Source organism: Thermomyces lanuginosus, assembly GCF_041956635.1.
Source record: "Thermomyces lanuginosus strain ATCC 200065 unplaced genomic scaffold VTN49scaffold_16, whole genome shotgun sequence".
NCBI lineage: Eukaryota > Fungi > Ascomycota > Eurotiomycetes > Eurotiales > Trichocomaceae > Thermomyces > Thermomyces lanuginosus.
Window position 1 is genome coordinate 149,665 of NW_027192350.1, and position 15,390 is coordinate 165,054.

The following is a 15,390-nucleotide window of genomic DNA, read 5'->3' on the forward strand; positions in this document are numbered from 1 at the left end:
GTTTTGTGAGGTTTTGAGGAAGGGCAGAGCAAAGGGGGTGTGCAATTGATGTGGAGTGGCTTGGCTCTTTGTCGGGAAAAAAGTCGGCCCGATCTCTCCGAAATTCCTGCTTTTTTTGTGCGTTTAGTTTCTCAGAAAGTTTCTTCACCTCTTCAACCCATTATCTCACCGCTTGAGAACGCATCGACAGTCCAGGAATTCAAGCGTTGTATCTAACCAAACCTGAATGTGACTTGTTCTTGCTCGATATTCTTTTTGTCTCAGCAATTGACCCGACCAAGTTACTGTCATTGATACGATGGTACGTCAACTCGGCTTCGATTGTGCATCACTGCATCGTCCAAGTCAATCGCAAGCCGACCTCTAGTACCAAGAACAAATGCTGTGGAGATGCATAAGCGTCTGATACTGTTGGTGTATCTGATGAAAGAAATCCTCCGACATGCTGGTAAAAGAACAAAAGACTGATTTGCAAATGGCATGGTGCGAAAGTGTTCCTAATATCCTTTTACCTCGAGTATCGTGGAAGGTTAGAACAAGGAGCTTTTAATACCTCGCTACAATGTCAAGTTCGCAAATAAAGAACAGTTGTGGAATAAGTTTGAAAGCGGCTGTTGCTGAGTAGAACGAACAAGGCTTGGGATACTAGAGTGGCCCAGAGAGCAGTAGCGCGCGAGCTCAGAGGACTAATCCCGCTGTTCTAGTCAAGTCAGTTACATGAGTTAATACATGAAAGCATACAACTGATCCGAGTTAGTTTTTTTTTTTTTTTTTTTNCTTTCTGGGCGTTACTGTGCTGCCCTACAGACTACCAGTAACATGAAACCAAAAGAACTCTTAAGCAGATAGGTCATCATGATGTTTTGTGTCCTACTAGTAGTACGTGATATTGCACGAAACCAACCAAGAAATGGTTGCGAAACTACTCGTAGTTTACCTACCGCTCGTAAGCTGCACCCGCCACACCAAGTTCCCAGCTTGTACGTGCGGTATCCAGAGGTCACTAGAGCTCGAGAAAAGCGGGACGTAGCCACCATACTGGTCGTATTTCTCTACTCTATGGCAGGATGTGACGAGGTGCCGGCTCAAAAGCGCAGGCGATCACCTGGTCGAAGGGGGCCTGGTGCCCTATCAGCTGGATACAATCCCCTTAGTTGTAATCAATCGCGAATTAAGGTTGGAGCTCAAAAGGTTAGTAGCTTAGCTTTGAGGACTTGGGGATCGTCATCTCATGATGGACTCATCGGTTTCACAGTGACCTCTACCTACAGTTCTAGCTCACTCCGTGCCCTGTACCTAACCTACCTTAGTACTAATTACCACTACCACGAGTACTACCACCATCGTCATCATCATGTCCCTCACTCTTATGACCACGGGTTTGCTTGCTGAGGCTGAGACAGACGTCAAAGCTGCGACTGCTGTCGATCCGCAGGGCCTGCTGGACGAGGGCGAAGCTGGTCTTCCACGTCGCCGAGTACGAAGACTTTGCAGCGCTGTTAACCTGGGCGATGCCGGCGCTCACGAGAGAGATCGTGACCATGCGCCGAACACTCACGGACATACAGAGCCGTATGTGCGGCCTGCAGGAGCAGATGTCAAGTCTGCAAAGGCAGATGTCCAGCTTGCAAGAGCAGGCGGCCGACCTGCAACGGCGCATGCCGAACAGCATGCCCGGACCCGCCAGCGGTCGCGGCGGCAGCGACGGTTAGCGCCCTGCTGTTATGCCTCCGCCTGATTCTTCCGGCGCTGCACGGCGCGTCGTCCCGGCCTTCCCCACTGGGTCGACGAACCCTGTCGGGCAGCTGATGCCAACCCCCACGGGTAATGACGACGCCGCTGGTGCGGCGCGCGACGCTCGACACGTCACTCGTTACGCCATGTCGCGGGCGGTCCAGACGGTGCCGGAGCTCTGGGCGGAGTGGACCGAGGGACTAGGGGGGAAGCCGTCCATCCAGACCCTCACGGCCTGCTATGGGACGGAGTGGCGGGGGGACCCTAAGGAGAAGACTTTCTTCTGCCGGCGTAAGAAAATCATAACTGAGATTGAAAGGAGGCATCGGCAATAACGGGTCCCCTACACGGCGGCCGTGAATGAGTTGGAGTCATATCGGCTTCCGAACCGCATCACTCTTCATCGCCTGTCGAGGGTTGTCGACAGGAGGTCTTCTATCGCTCCCTGAAGAGGGCGCACATCATGGCAACGACGGTCACAAGATAGGGAAAGGGAAGAGACCCGAGCATAACGGCCCGGAAGAAGCTTGGGGTGGACGGATCGAGTATACGTTGGTGTCTTCGTTGGTTACGAAGAAAAACACCAAGCATTTCCGAATCTGTTCTCCCGACCTCGGGTACGTCATCAGAGCGCCCATAGTCAAATTTGACGAACCGGAGCGAGGGGAGGGAATTGATTTGAAACTTCGAATGAAAGTAAATACCCCGGGTTTGAAAGACAGGCGCCCGAGAGGACGGCCGGCAGGACGGACCGCGGGGAACGCAAGTGAGATAGAAGTACAACAATCAGATCACCCAAGTCGACCTGATACAGCCGGAGAACCGAAAATGAAACAGACTGAAAAGGCGGCACAGACTGATTCCCAATCCGATGGACCTACCCGTGAGACCGAGCAGTGTGCTCGAGGTTCGAAGGGAGGAGTAAGCTGTAACTACCTAGAACAGAGGGTTAGGCTCTATGAGTGCGCGTGCTATCTCAACAGAAACACTTCTGCATGCCAAGTCCTACCCCGTTCTACCTTTATAACCTTATGTAATCTATTATGTCTGAGAACTCAGACACTCTTATCCGATAACGACATCTCTAACCTTCGTCCACCATGTCTTCTTGCCCCTAATGGAGTCCTCCCCTCTCGGCTTATCATCATACGTCCTCCGACCAGACCAAATATCCATCTCGTGCAGTTTCACCCACTTGGTCTTCTTCCAGACCTTATACCCAACAACAAACAGCACAAACACGGCGAGTAAGATGTAATTGATCACGAAATCCGAGGCACTAAACGGATTCAGAAAAGCCGTGTAGCCCTGGAAGAAGACAAGGAAGATGTTTGCTGCGACGGAGGCATAAGTGCCCCAGGGGTAGAACGCGGCGCGGAAGGGCAAAGTAGCTGGATCCTGACCTTGGGCTGCGAGGGCGCGCCGGAAGCGAATGTGTGCGATGCCAATGATTGCCCAGGTGATGAATGTGGCGACTGGAAACGTTAGTCCAAACTAGACTTTACAAATGGCAATGATTATCGGGGATTTACCTCCCGATAGCGTAATAAGGGCAGTGAAGATTCGCCCAGCGCCGGACGAGACGTCCAAAAACGAAATTGCTGTAAAGATATTTGTAAACAAGATTGCTGCCCACGGCACACCAAGCCGATTCGTCACTCCCAAGAACCACGGCGCCTTGCCGGAGCGTGCCATGGCGAGGATCGTCCGCGACGCGACGTACAGTGAGCTGTTACCTGCGGAGATGACGGAGAGCACGATGAGGCCATTGATCAGATGCGCGGCGGGCAGGATACCGGCATCAGTCAGAGCGATGGTCAAGGGTGAGCTGGCGGTCTTGGAGCCTTTGTTGAGGAGGCGATCGTCGTTGTAGGGGATCAGGATACCAATGAAGAACATCATGCCAACGTAGAAGATGAGGATCCGCCAGAAAACTTGCTTGATGGCACGGGGGACGGAGACGCGCGGATCGGCGGATTCACCTGCAGTGATGCCAACCCTATTCTCGTCAGTGACGCTCTTTTGGGCGAGGGATGGGGGACAATGTACATTTCTGTTCCGGCATATAATGTCCCAGCAACGACAAACGTCCTGGCGACTCCGTTGATCGAGTCGGCGAAAGCTCCGGGGTTATGCCAATACTTGAACCCGATTGTCTGCGGGCCGATACCGCCGGAGCTGATGCAGATGGCGATGATGAAGAAGGCGATAATCGCAAGGACCTTGATTCTGGAGCAGATCAGCCTGATATCATTGGGAAACCGACTGCAATGGGCAATTGGCATACAAAGAGAGCCAAAACTCCACCTCGCCATACGCCAATACACCAAGATTCGATAAGACGAGGAAGAAGAACCAGAAGATCAGAATCCAGCCCCAAAGTGGTATTTTGTCGGTCCAGTAACCGATGACGAGACCCAGCGCTGTGTACTCATTTGCTAGCACCTACCGTCACATCAGCATACAGAAGCGAATCAACGGCGAGCGAGATGTGTACAGACTGTCACCCAGAGATACCAATACGCCCATCCCAGAGCAAACGCAAGCGACTCATCAACAAACCGTTCAGCGAACTCGATAAACGATCCGGTGACGGGGATGACAGTTGCCATTTCACCAAGGGATTGCCTAGAATCCTGGTTCAGCATTATGGTTAGCACTCTCAATCCCAATTTGAACTTACATGACATTATAAACAATTATTCCCACCAGAGAGAAACTGATCAGAATCCCTGCCGGGCCGCCATTGTGCAGCGCGTTTCCAGAGCTCACAAGCAGGCCAGGACCAATAATCCCTGTTTCATGTCAGAACCTCGCAAATTGCTTTCGGTATCTTCTGTGCATACCGCCAATGGCAATCATCTGCAAATGTCGCGACTTGAGCTTGCGGTGTAACGGCGCCGAGTAGGCATCGTGAACCGAATTCGAAGAAGAACTGAATGCGTCGTCGCCATGATGAGGTTTGCTGCCGTCGGGCGATTGACCTGCTTCTGCAGCTGCCGGATCTAAAAAGAGGTTTTTATTGGGGTATTCTGTCGACGCCATCCTGAACAATCAGAGATGGTCGACAGCCTCAGAAACAAGGTCACAATGGTTGCTGGTTCATGAACAACTCGAAAAACATCGATCCTACAGAGAAAAAAGAGGTGAGCAAGCAGCACGGAAACATGGAGAGTAAGTAGATCTGAGACGCATCCTACTTTGATTGATCGTAGTACTCTACTGGGGATCAAAAACTGGAGACTACGACTCCGGACAACGCACGGTCAACTTTCACTCTTAGCATGGACACCTCGTGATTTTTAGATTTTTGACGTTTTTATCTTGCAGATCTACATATTCTGAAAATGTATGGAGACATCACTGGTAGCAAGTTAATCGAACCAGTAAAATGCGCGTAGCAATGAGATTGTCGATCCAAGCCCTCGGGATTTTAGCAATAGGTACTCGTCATCAGGTCCCGCGATGACGTGCCCGCCGACCAACGACACTTGACTATCCAATTAGGGCTTGCATGACACGCGTGGAGCTTACAACCCTAACTTACCCAAAGTAAAACATGATCTACAGGATTCGTTTTTTTGACTTCGGCAATTGGATTCAGGTTCGATCACTGATAAACAGGTGGGATGTATTCCATCTCCGTTATCTGGAGTGGGATGTTGCGGAGATAAACAGAGAAGATCAGCAACCTGGGAACGTGGGGATGATTGCTCTGGGCAAGTGTGCGCGATATATAATGCATCCGTTATCGCGCTCTTATTCAAATTGCGTTTGTGTTGACTCTGCAATGGTCTTTTATCATGCCTCGTTATTTAATGGTGATATTACAATTCTCCCAGCAACCATAGAACAGATATCCTCCTCCCTGACCGACCTCGAATACATAAGCTGCAATAACACAGGCATGGTGTACAAGGACACAGACCGTCACAAGCAACCGAATCAGGTCATGATCATCGTACCTGATCGACGCGAGTCATTGCAACCGTTGCCATGACCACCAAAAAAAAAANAAAAAAAAAACGTAAAAAATCATAGATACCCTCCAGTAACAAAGACTGATTAAAACATAAAACGCCATTGACCAGCCAACATATTCCAGAGCAGAAAAGAAACAGGAAAACGAAATCGAGACGTCGTCATGAGAGGGTCGGTAGGCCAGGGGCCACATCCGACGTTGCTTCGCCCACAGGCTCCGTTTTGACGCGTTTAGACGGCATCGAGGTGCTGTCGTTGGCACTCTGCTGATGCTTGCGCATCCCGAGTCCGGCCACGGCGATACGGTTCAGCTGAGAGAGGTCACCTTCCGCGGATGTTGACGCAGGTGGTGCGGAGGGTTGATTTGTTTGTTGGCTGGGTGCGACAGGTGTTGGCGCGGTCCCGGAAGCCCCCGCCGTGGAGGTGTTCTGATTACTGCCGGAGTTGGCGTTGTTGTTTTCATTTGTGTTCGACGATGAAGCAAACGGAGGCTCCGGTCGAGGCTGTGTCAGGTCGATATTGCTGGGCGCCTCGGGGACATCATTATGCGAGTCGATCAGGCGCGACTGCAAGCTGATGATGTACTCGCGCAATTGGTAGTTTTCGTTTTGCAGTTGCTTATAGCTCTCGGTCAGAGCATCGAGTTGTTTGACCTTTTCCTCTAATGTCCGAATATAGTTTTCCTTCCGCTGACGGAAGGCCCTCTGCATTGCAAGTTAGTTCTTCAGCTCGGATGAAATGGTGGTAGAGGCTCCTACTTGAGCAGCCCGGTTCTGAGCGGCGCGCTTGGATGTCGACAATTCTCGCTTGCCCGTCGTCTTGCGAGGCTGTTCCTGGGGAGGCGCTTGCGCCGGAGCCGGCTGCTGCACGGCCGGGATCACCTGGGTCGGGATCTGACCCATGGGAGCGGTCGGTTGAGCATTGGTTGTGCTCAACATGGTGGTGCCGGAAATGGCCGGATCGATGTTGGAGCTCTGGTCAGCCGTCGCGCCCGGCTGGGAGCGCGACTCCTGCGACTGTGGTTGCAGATGCTGCTGAGCGGCTATGAGCTGTTCCCGAAGAACTGCGCGAGGTGTTAGCGCTTGTTGCACCCACACGGCCATGATGCGCGAGAACCCCGACGTCGATCAACAGCGTCTGGGGTACACATAGACACGCGTGATGGTTTGAGAGGTGAAGTTATAGATTTATATACTTACCCTGATCAGCATGGTCCTGGACCAATTATTGACCGTCCGTCAGCGCAGTTCACACAAGAATAGCAATAATAACGCATGGTAGAATACATGTTGAGTGCCGTCGAGGCACGCGTAGATATTGCTGACAAACAAAAGCGAAACGAGCTGCTTACCTGAGCAGAGTTCTGCATGCTGGGATGCGGCGCTGGGGCTAGCGCGGGCTGCATCTGATCTTCCAAGAGCGCAGCGAATAAACCGAGAGGATTAATAATCGTCCTAGTATGCCGACACGCGCGACTGTTGCTTGTCTTTTTTTTTTTTTTTTCAAATAAAAGCACGCGACAGAGCAAGAGCAAAAATAAGTAAAACGGTTCCGGATATGGATGGAATATTTGGCTGTCCGAGAACCACGCGGCAATGAACCAACCGCTAGTGAAATCAATGACCGGGAGTCAACGCAGGGCAAAAGGCTTGTCTGCAGCTGGCCTGGGTTGAATGGCTTGGATGCTTATGTGATGGTTGGCAGAGCGATTGATCTCGTAAGCAAGCCGGGGAGTGGGAAGATGCGAGGTGGTTAATAATCCTCGCACGGACCCTGTCGTGGCTAGCGCACCTTCCGAAAACGCCCGTAAAATTACGGAAATGGTTGGTTATGTAATCAACTAGCATGGGCGTTCTTGTCCAGTCGGAGACGGTCGGCCAGTCCGGAGCCCCACTATTGCTTTTTTGGGACAAGCTGGAATGTGGCACATTACAAAGGTGTGACGCAGGTGTGGCGCGTATGATTCGCCTTTTCCATGACTGTTCTCCAGCCGCCTGGCGTGAGCATTTCCGCGCTCGCATCCTGGGTGTTTTGATTCAAAGGATTTCAATCCTCGATGACACTCAACATTCGATCCCGTTGTCGCTGTCGAAATGTCATTGCGACTGCGGAGTAATTACTGTATCGAAGAAGATAAACAATGACGGCATGATGAGTCAGAAACTTGTTGACAAAAAAGGCAGATTGGCTCGGAGTAAAATAACCCGTGGAGGTATGTACTTAATACGGTATCATACTCCGTACTGTATTTTTCCCTCGCTGAGTGATTAGTAATTACTCCTCACCTGTTGATGACAAATCAAACCGTTCAGCCCAATAGGAACAGGCAACTGGTAAGGTCAACAGTTACATGTATCTCCGACTCGAGATCTGGAGCTTTGACCCTCAAACTTGATGCTGCAAGGGGCGTGGAACAATGTCGCTATTCATGCAAATTGCTCGAAGAAGAAGTTCTCCGAGTCAGTTTAATCTATTTATCTTTGACATTCTCTCCGCAGTAGACAATTGATCTCCAATATCGTGGCGGGTTATATCCGTCGTTAAAGAACGAGATGGAAATGCCAAGACCCACCAGCGGCGCTAGTAATATAATCTAACTATATTTGGTGAATGGTTGCCAAATTGAGCAAATAAGAATGCGTTCCATTATCTTGGCGTCGGTCTAGATTCGGTGCATGGTCCGTAATCGTACAGTATTACCGACATCATAACTCGACAGTGACAATCATTGACTCCATCTCAGCAGTCTGGGCAATCTCCATGGGTCATAGACTCGCAGAACCAAGACCGGTATGGGGTTTAGGACAAAATGAAGACTCAATTGCAGCTTTAGGCAATGCTGTCCATGTCCCGCATCACGGGTTAAGCGTTCCTCTATATCCGATTCGAGATTGCAAGAAAATTGGGTAGGATAAAGGCAAGACTTCACGGGGGAAAAGACCTATAACGGAACATCCGCAAGCGAAACCATCTGAACGCCAACTAGATTCCCTGATCATATATCGATATGCCACACAATGGTACAAGTAAATCCCAGAATAGAAACAACGAGAACTCATCACCCCGCCCAACAGTTCAGAGGGTCATGTTGCCCAAGTCATGTTCCTGTGCCCGTGTCAGCCGTGATACTTCAAAACCAATCGGGCAAACATACCTTGAGATATTCGCTTCCCTTTTCTTCGTAGTCCCTACGCGTGATGGACGAAGCTGCGAGGTTTGTACTCGATGCCCACTGCGCGGCCCCCTTCCAGGCATCCAGTATTGGATCCTTGGCGCGTCGCAAGGACAACGGAGTATTCTCGGGAAGCAACGCTCGAAGCTCGCTCCGGAGCCGCTCATCGAAGTTTTGGAAGAGAGTGCTCCCCCCGGTAAGGAAGATATCCTTGAGCAGGCGGGTCCGATCCTCCTCCGAGGAGAAACGCTGGGTAAGGATGTCCGCAGTAATCTCAACGATACCAGCTTGGTCAATCCCGGCGATTGAGGATGGCTGGAAAAATACTTCCGGCACCCGGATCCGCTCCACATTAAGATGAAGTTGGTGCGCCTCTCGCTGGCTCTCCGGGTCGAATGGCCAGGGCCCACGCAGGAACACGTGAACCAAGCTCCGTCTCCAATCTGACTGAGCTTCCAACGTGTGGTCCTGCGTGAACTCCGGATCGTACTCGAGTAGTTGCGCTTCGACGGCCTTCAAGGAATTGTACAAGTCTTCTTCCTCTTCATCATCGCTTTGGTCGGCACCAGTGGCGACTGTACGATACACTCCCCAGTCGGCATCATCAGCACCGAACGTGTCGTCATCGCCGCCTTTGCGTCGTTTCTTGGGACCATCCGACGCCAAGCTGGCGATAGTCTTCATACGTATTTGACTGGCAAGAGACTTTCGGTTTCCGAGGTCTTGCTTCATCCGTTCCCGTTCCTTGATCTTTTGTACGATAGCCTGCAATATAGTTAGCAAGGGTATCTCAAATGCGGGATAACAAGGATTTTACCTGTCGCGCAGCCCTTCTTTCAGCGACCCAGTTTTCAAAGTCATTCTCACGCTTCTCTCTATCGAGTCGTTCTTCCTCTTCTCGGCGAGCCTTTTCCCTCTCCTTTTCCGCTTTGGCTCGTTGTCGCGCTTCAATGTTCGATTTCATCAGTTTTTGATGACGCTTCTCCTTGAGGCCGGCTTCATCTAGCTCCTCGTCGGGAACATTCAAGAGATTGAACTGCGACTCATCGATCGTCTCTTCGGGTTCTTCAACTCCCAGGTCCCTCTGTCGAGATCGTTTGATCGATCGCTCAAGATCTCGAATAGTCCGCTCCAGATGCGCTTCATCTTTGAAATCTTCAGCATCCAGAATCCTTCGTACCTCCTTCTTTGATTCTTGGGCAAGACCAGCCTGGAGATCTTTGTAGTATTCTAGCTCTTGCTCCTTTTTCATAAGTCTCTCCAGACGCATTTTCGCCGCTTGCTCCTGGAGACGGCGCCCGCTCTCCTTTTTGCGCTCCGCGATCCGCGCAAGCTCCTCCTCGCTCTTCTCCGGTACCACATGCTCCGTGTAGGGATATTGAATGACATGATCCCGCTCTTCCAAGCCCGTCCAATCCAGATAGTGGCTGAGTTCTTCGTCATAATTCGTAGAAACGTAACAATGCTTGTGAATCAGAGTCTCCATCTGATACTCGTTTATCCGCGCGGGAAATGTTGGATACTTCAGTTTCATCAACTTTAGGAGAAATTCTGAGGCTTGGCATCCACCCCAGTTGAGCCTCGTCGCATTCGACAGAATAGCCCTGCTATTCAGGACAGGTATGACATGTGTAGAAGAGTGGGCAGCCGAGATCACAAGCCCATCTCTGCCGCCATTGTATCGATAGGAAAAGAGGGAATCAATGCCGTAGGCCACTGAGGGAACGCCGTAGCACTCGAACATGATCTCATTCATCACTAGCGCACATCAGCATCCCTAAACCGGATAAATAAATGCGCGAAAACATACTTCGCCTGGGGTATGTCAGATTCGCAACTGGTTCCGTCATGACAATCGGTCTATCCACACGCCCTTCTGACCCTTCGATTCCCAGCTTGAGAAATATATAATCCAAGAGACCCTCCATGACATCCCAGTTGCTGATGATGCTCGTGCCGTTATCAAAAGCGTTGCGCATTTGGCCGCGCGTCGTGGCATCGACAAAGGCATCGTACCCGACATACTGACATGTCCGATTCAGCTTCCGGTCTCGAAATCGGCTCATCACGGGAGGAAGGACAAAACTAGGCGTTTTATCGAAGGACCATCCGGCCTTGATTGTATGGGAGCCTAATTTCCAATTAACTTCCGCACATCCAGATTTAGAAATGTGCCTTATGACATACCATTGTCGATCACGATGGCACTGGTGTCTGGGGAGTCTTTACTCCTTTCATATCCCTCTGGCTTTGGAGGTTGGTAACCTTTGAAAGGAAAGTCGTCAATCGGGAAGACTTTCGGGGGAGGCTTCGGAATTTTCCTGTCGGCGCTGCTCGCTATGCGAGGGGGTTGCAAAATCTGTTGCGACGTGATGGTCATTATGGGCGAAGAGACGTGTTTGAAGCTAGGTGAGTGGTTGCGGTGCGACGGTGATGTTCTCAGCTCATCCCAGATTTCCGGCGCGATACACTGGTGAAATGAGTCTCCGAAGGAGCGACTGACGGCGTTAAGTGGCGATTAAATTCCGGTCGTGGGTTGGCGCGTATCTTTCATTTTCCAGATCAATGGTGAATTTTTGGATTTGGAGCTTGAGCTGCGGTCCGTCAAATCTGGATCGCCTGTCGACCTGGGGACCGCCAAGACTGGTGTTCCTTGGAGAATCGCCTCATCTTTGGCTTTTAAGCAGCAAAGAGTATTGATTACCCAATGCTCTGCGTAGTTGACATCGACATTTTACGAGTGCAGAATCTATTCCATTGATTCATACAGTGTCATACAGCTGCCTTGTACTCATGAACTAGGACGTGCTAGTAGCTACAGGTTCATCTTAAGATGGCTCCTGCAGATTCTCCGTTGCTAGACACAGTCAGAGCACATTACCAGGGAATTAGCAATTGTATACATACCCTCGAGATGGAACAGAACGTTTGACTGGTAGTTCTTGAACATTTGCGCTACCAGCTCGACGTTCATGTTCTGGACGTTCACTTCCTTGACTAAAGTTAGACCGCGATTCTAACCCGCCATCGCTCGTTTGGCTCGTACCTGAAGGCTCTTGTTCAAGACCATGATCGCCTCGTTAAGCTTTTCCTACGAGAAGGATTAGTCGTCCTTTTTGTATTTTCGCCCAGGGATTAAAAGTCTCCCTACAATGTTTGTAATGATTCGCGAGAGTAAGAGACTCTGCTGGTGCTCGTGTGGACTCTCCTAAACCGCTGTCAGCCTTGATATGAGGAAACCGAGTATGGACCATTCTCACCATTTTCAATTATTTGAGTAGCAACCTCACTCAGACGCGTCTGGAGTGCTTGGAGAGAGGCTGATGACTGGAACCGCGTACCGCATGTGATCAACCATTAAAGCTGTTCACGTGATCTGCAGTCGACTGTACCTGAGCACCGGTGCAATAGGAACTGCATGTGTTGTTGCATCTTTACACAGAGGGAACTACTGCAATCATCATGGCACCACCGCCGCCATCAGGAGAAGATCATCAGCGGTTACTCGAGAAGCTCGACATTGCACTGGTCCCGCGACCATTTCGCAATCCACAATGGAAGCCATCGCAACGGCGGAACAAGAACGTCAAGCAGCTCCTCTCAGATTCCTCCCGCCGGGAAGCCTCGTCGATGGCGACGCAAAATAACTCTGGAGTGACTACACCGTATGCGCCGGGGACGACAGATGGAACGCAAACACCCGCCGTCGAAGGGGCAGCGTCACGAGGGACCAATATCTCGCAAGCCGCGCAGAACCTTTCCACTCTGGCACTGGAGAATAGTTTGAAGGCGTCTGCATCTAGGTTCGCGAGCGGACCGGCCGTCACCTACACGAATATTGAGTCGGCACCGTCCCTGCATCCGGCACATCAACGGAGGTACTGCGATATCACCGGATTGCCAGCGCCATACTTGGATCCTAAGACGAGGCTACGGTATCATAACCAAGAGATATTCGGCGTGGTCAGGAATTTGCCACAGGGTGCAGCAGACAGCTACCTCGAGGTGCGAGGTGCACATATTATCTTGAAATGAGCTTCACTTGCGGCATTATTACGCGAAGATTCGACTCTACATGCGAGGATCAGGACCGGATTCCAACCGAGATCTTGTATTCGACGAAATTTCAGTTTCTTGATGTATGTACATTATCGACGGCGTCGCTATGAAAAATGTCAGACCCTCTGAGTCAAGCCCTTTCCACCCAGGATGTCCGTCTAAGACAGGATCAGGAAAGCGCTCCGGCTTAGTTGGGGCCTTGGTTCTTCTTCGCCTGGTCGGGAGAGCCATGCAACCAGATACCGAGATTCCATGGAGAGGGAAAGTCAGTTACAGCGCCCGGGTGACGCTGTTGGTTGCGGCGGAATTGTGGTCTGCAGATTTGCCTCCATAGAGTGCAATCAAACGTCATGAATCGGGGTCACTGCTAGTACACGAATATTTCGGACAATGAATTTTTGAAAAACGCTTGAAGCTTCGCACACATCACTCGAGCTCCAAGGTCCATCTCGACTGGTGGACGTAAATCACTTCAAAGAACTGTTGAAAAGAAGTAGTTGAAGAAGAGAATGTGAGAGAGAAATGGACAACGGAAGAGCAGTCGGTTTTGTGTCATCGCCTCGTCTTGCCTGACCGCCTTCCTGAAACAGACTAGTGCCATTCGTTCCATTCTCCTCTGGCCAATCTAATCCCAATTCGGTAGCTTCCCATACGTGGCAGGAAAGGCGAAGTCAACATTAATATCAGAACATCTGGTCTGATTGCTCGGGAATTCCAGGATATCTTCGCTTCTTCCGCGTGTAAAGGTGATGAATTCCCAATAATACGATCTGCGCTTGTCATAATGATTCACATTTTCTGTCCGGGAAGTTTCTAAGATCGGATCACGACCACACGAGTTGAACTGCACAGCTTTCGGTGCCGAGCAAACTTGCGGACTCAAAGCATAAGACGCGTGTGTTGACGGCCAATTCTGCCTGTTGCACGTGTACCGGGTTCTGTTTTTATTTTCCAGAATAGTCGACTGGTGTAGACACATCCGTCATGCCCAGCATGTGGCTCTCGGAACAGCAGAGTATGTTTTCAAGTCCTGAGCTCGACGATAGCGGAACGGAGCTGGTCTGACAGGTTTGCGCATCAGAGATTGGAGTGATCTTCTGCTCCGGAGGTACGTAATGCCCTTCTACGGTCCGAGAACGTTGGGAGCGCATGAAAATTGACGTGCATATTTCTAGGCGGGTTATTCCTCGTCGGCGGTGTTCTCTTTTTCTTTGACCGTTCAATGTAAGCTCTCTTTTTCACGCGCATCTACAACCGTGGTTGTGGATTGATTAACTAACTGAGTTATTAGGCTGGCGATGGGCAATGTCCGTTCCCTCCTTCGTTGATTGACTGTACCGCCGTTAACGTAAATGCAGATCCTCTTCCTCATCGGCCTCACCCTTATCATCGGAGTCCAGAAAACGATTGCCTTCTTCTCCCGTCGTCAAAAGCTCAAAGGCACCGCCGCCTTCGCCACAGGAATTGCTTTGATCTTCCTCCGTTGGCCATTGATTGGCTTTCTCGTCGAACTCTACGGGATATTCATCCTTTTTGGCGATTTCTTGATCACAATCGGTCAATTCGCGGGCAATATCCCGATTGTTGGGCCGTATATTCAGCAGGCGCTGAATACGCTGGCTGGCGGGAGAAGAAGTACAGTTGAGCTGCCGGTTTGAATTGATTTCTTGCCAGTTGGGTATGAAATTTAGATTGGGATTGGGGGTTCTTGGTATGATGCGATGAATTTAATTCCCGCGACCGATATTGATATTAATCAGGGCTTCATGTACTTGTAATGTGATCTTCATTTGTACAAATACAATGAGATGTAATGTGGGGAAAATGAGAGATCGATATCGGATCCAAAGACAGCACGGAGTATGTAATATTGCCTGCCTGCGATCCACGAGTTAACCTTTAGAAAAACACTAGAGGAAGATAGATTATACGCATTTGATCGTGCCTCCGCTATTCTCTAATACAAACTTGCTCCGGGTTCAGAGTCCGCGAAGAATCATGTTTGATCCGACGAGGACTATATGCTTTCTCAACTTCTCACAGATTGTTCTTCATCAGATGAGCGGCCTGCATGGCAATGAAGGAAATCGAATTGTTGCGTTGGGAGACCGACTCCGGATAGTGGGCCACAAGAATAGACTGAGCGCACTTCGCCGCAATGACGCCTTGCTTTTTCTGCAACGCGGTATGTTAGTGAATTACGGGCCAATACAGGGCTGCGAATGAGGGTGTCTAACTTGAGCCGCGTGCAGAATGGAAATGTTCTTCTCCTCGACAGGAGTCTCCCGGATCTCGGTGATGGTGTAGCGAGTGCCGTTCAGGGTGATACCCTCCTCAAATGCCTTCGAGTTGTCTTGGAACGCGGAGGCAATCTTGGTCCGGTCCTCATCGGAGGGCTTACAGTCGCGAAATATGTTAGTTCTGGTACATAATCTCCTGGACAT

At 50.5% G+C, this 15,390-nt stretch overlaps 9 protein-coding genes across 9 annotated transcripts; 5 read left to right on the forward strand and 4 right to left on the reverse strand.

Moving 5' to 3' along the window:
- Positions 1 to 1,354: 1,354 nt before the first annotated feature.
- Positions 1,355 to 1,738, forward strand: VTN49DRAFT_429 (uncharacterized protein; the record flags this gene model as incomplete). Its single annotated transcript, XM_069412219.1, has 1 exon — positions 1,355 to 1,738. One exon carries the CDS (start codon positions 1,355 to 1,357, stop codon positions 1,736 to 1,738), a length of 384 nt encoding a protein of 127 aa, XP_069271332.1.
- Positions 1,739 to 1,808: 70 nt separating this feature from the next.
- On the forward strand, positions 1,809 to 2,069 carry VTN49DRAFT_430 (uncharacterized protein; the record flags this gene model as incomplete). Its single annotated transcript, XM_069412231.1, has 1 exon — positions 1,809 to 2,069. The coding sequence occupies one exon, from the start codon at positions 1,809 to 1,811 to the stop codon at positions 2,067 to 2,069; it is 261 nt and encodes an 86-aa protein (XP_069271333.1).
- A 730-nt stretch (positions 2,070 to 2,799) lies between these two features.
- On the reverse strand, positions 2,800 to 4,779 carry VTN49DRAFT_431 (uncharacterized protein; the record flags this gene model as incomplete). Its single annotated transcript, XM_069412242.1, has 7 exons — positions 2,800 to 3,209; positions 3,267 to 3,733; positions 3,784 to 3,963; positions 4,022 to 4,179; positions 4,236 to 4,362; positions 4,418 to 4,529; positions 4,581 to 4,779. The coding sequence occupies 7 exons, from the start codon at positions 4,777 to 4,779 to the stop codon at positions 2,800 to 2,802; spliced, it is 1,653 nt and encodes a 550-aa protein (XP_069271334.1).
- A 1,097-nt stretch (positions 4,780 to 5,876) lies between these two features.
- VTN49DRAFT_432 (uncharacterized protein) lies at positions 5,877 to 7,120 on the reverse strand (the record flags this gene model as incomplete). Its single annotated transcript, XM_069412253.1, has 4 exons — positions 5,877 to 6,419; positions 6,474 to 6,778; positions 6,915 to 6,930; positions 7,067 to 7,120. The coding sequence occupies 4 exons, from the start codon at positions 7,118 to 7,120 to the stop codon at positions 5,877 to 5,879; spliced, it is 918 nt and encodes a 305-aa protein (XP_069271335.1).
- Positions 7,121 to 8,790: 1,670 nt separating this feature from the next.
- On the reverse strand, positions 8,791 to 11,267 carry VTN49DRAFT_433 (uncharacterized protein; the record flags this gene model as incomplete). Its single annotated transcript, XM_069412264.1, has 5 exons — positions 8,791 to 8,820; positions 8,870 to 9,652; positions 9,705 to 10,645; positions 10,698 to 11,018; positions 11,075 to 11,267. The coding sequence occupies 5 exons, from the start codon at positions 11,265 to 11,267 to the stop codon at positions 8,791 to 8,793; spliced, it is 2,268 nt and encodes a 755-aa protein (XP_069271336.1).
- Positions 11,268 to 11,715: 448 nt separating this feature from the next.
- Positions 11,716 to 11,957, reverse strand: VTN49DRAFT_434 (uncharacterized protein; the record flags this gene model as incomplete). Its single annotated transcript, XM_069412275.1, has 3 exons — positions 11,716 to 11,744; positions 11,795 to 11,879; positions 11,934 to 11,957. 3 exons carry the CDS (start codon positions 11,955 to 11,957, stop codon positions 11,716 to 11,718), a joined length of 138 nt encoding a protein of 45 aa, XP_069271337.1.
- Positions 11,958 to 12,349: 392 nt separating this feature from the next.
- On the forward strand, positions 12,350 to 12,922 carry VTN49DRAFT_435 (uncharacterized protein; the record flags this gene model as incomplete). The annotated part of the gene is made up of 1 exon (XM_069412286.1): positions 12,350 to 12,922. One exon carries the CDS (start codon positions 12,350 to 12,352, stop codon positions 12,920 to 12,922), a length of 573 nt encoding a protein of 190 aa, XP_069271338.1.
- Positions 12,923 to 13,930: 1,008 nt separating this feature from the next.
- On the forward strand, positions 13,931 to 14,604 carry VTN49DRAFT_436 (uncharacterized protein; the record flags this gene model as incomplete). Its single annotated transcript, XM_069412297.1, has 5 exons — positions 13,931 to 13,961; positions 14,028 to 14,054; positions 14,122 to 14,170; positions 14,238 to 14,253; positions 14,305 to 14,604. The coding sequence occupies 5 exons, from the start codon at positions 13,931 to 13,933 to the stop codon at positions 14,602 to 14,604; spliced, it is 423 nt and encodes a 140-aa protein (XP_069271339.1).
- A 145-nt stretch (positions 14,605 to 14,749) lies between these two features.
- Positions 14,750 to 15,378, forward strand: VTN49DRAFT_437 (uncharacterized protein; the record flags this gene model as incomplete). Its single annotated transcript, XM_069412308.1, has 3 exons — positions 14,750 to 14,806; positions 14,861 to 15,135; positions 15,189 to 15,378. The coding sequence occupies 3 exons, from the start codon at positions 14,750 to 14,752 to the stop codon at positions 15,376 to 15,378; spliced, it is 522 nt and encodes a 173-aa protein (XP_069271340.1).
- Between the last annotated feature and the right edge of the window lie 12 nt (positions 15,379 to 15,390).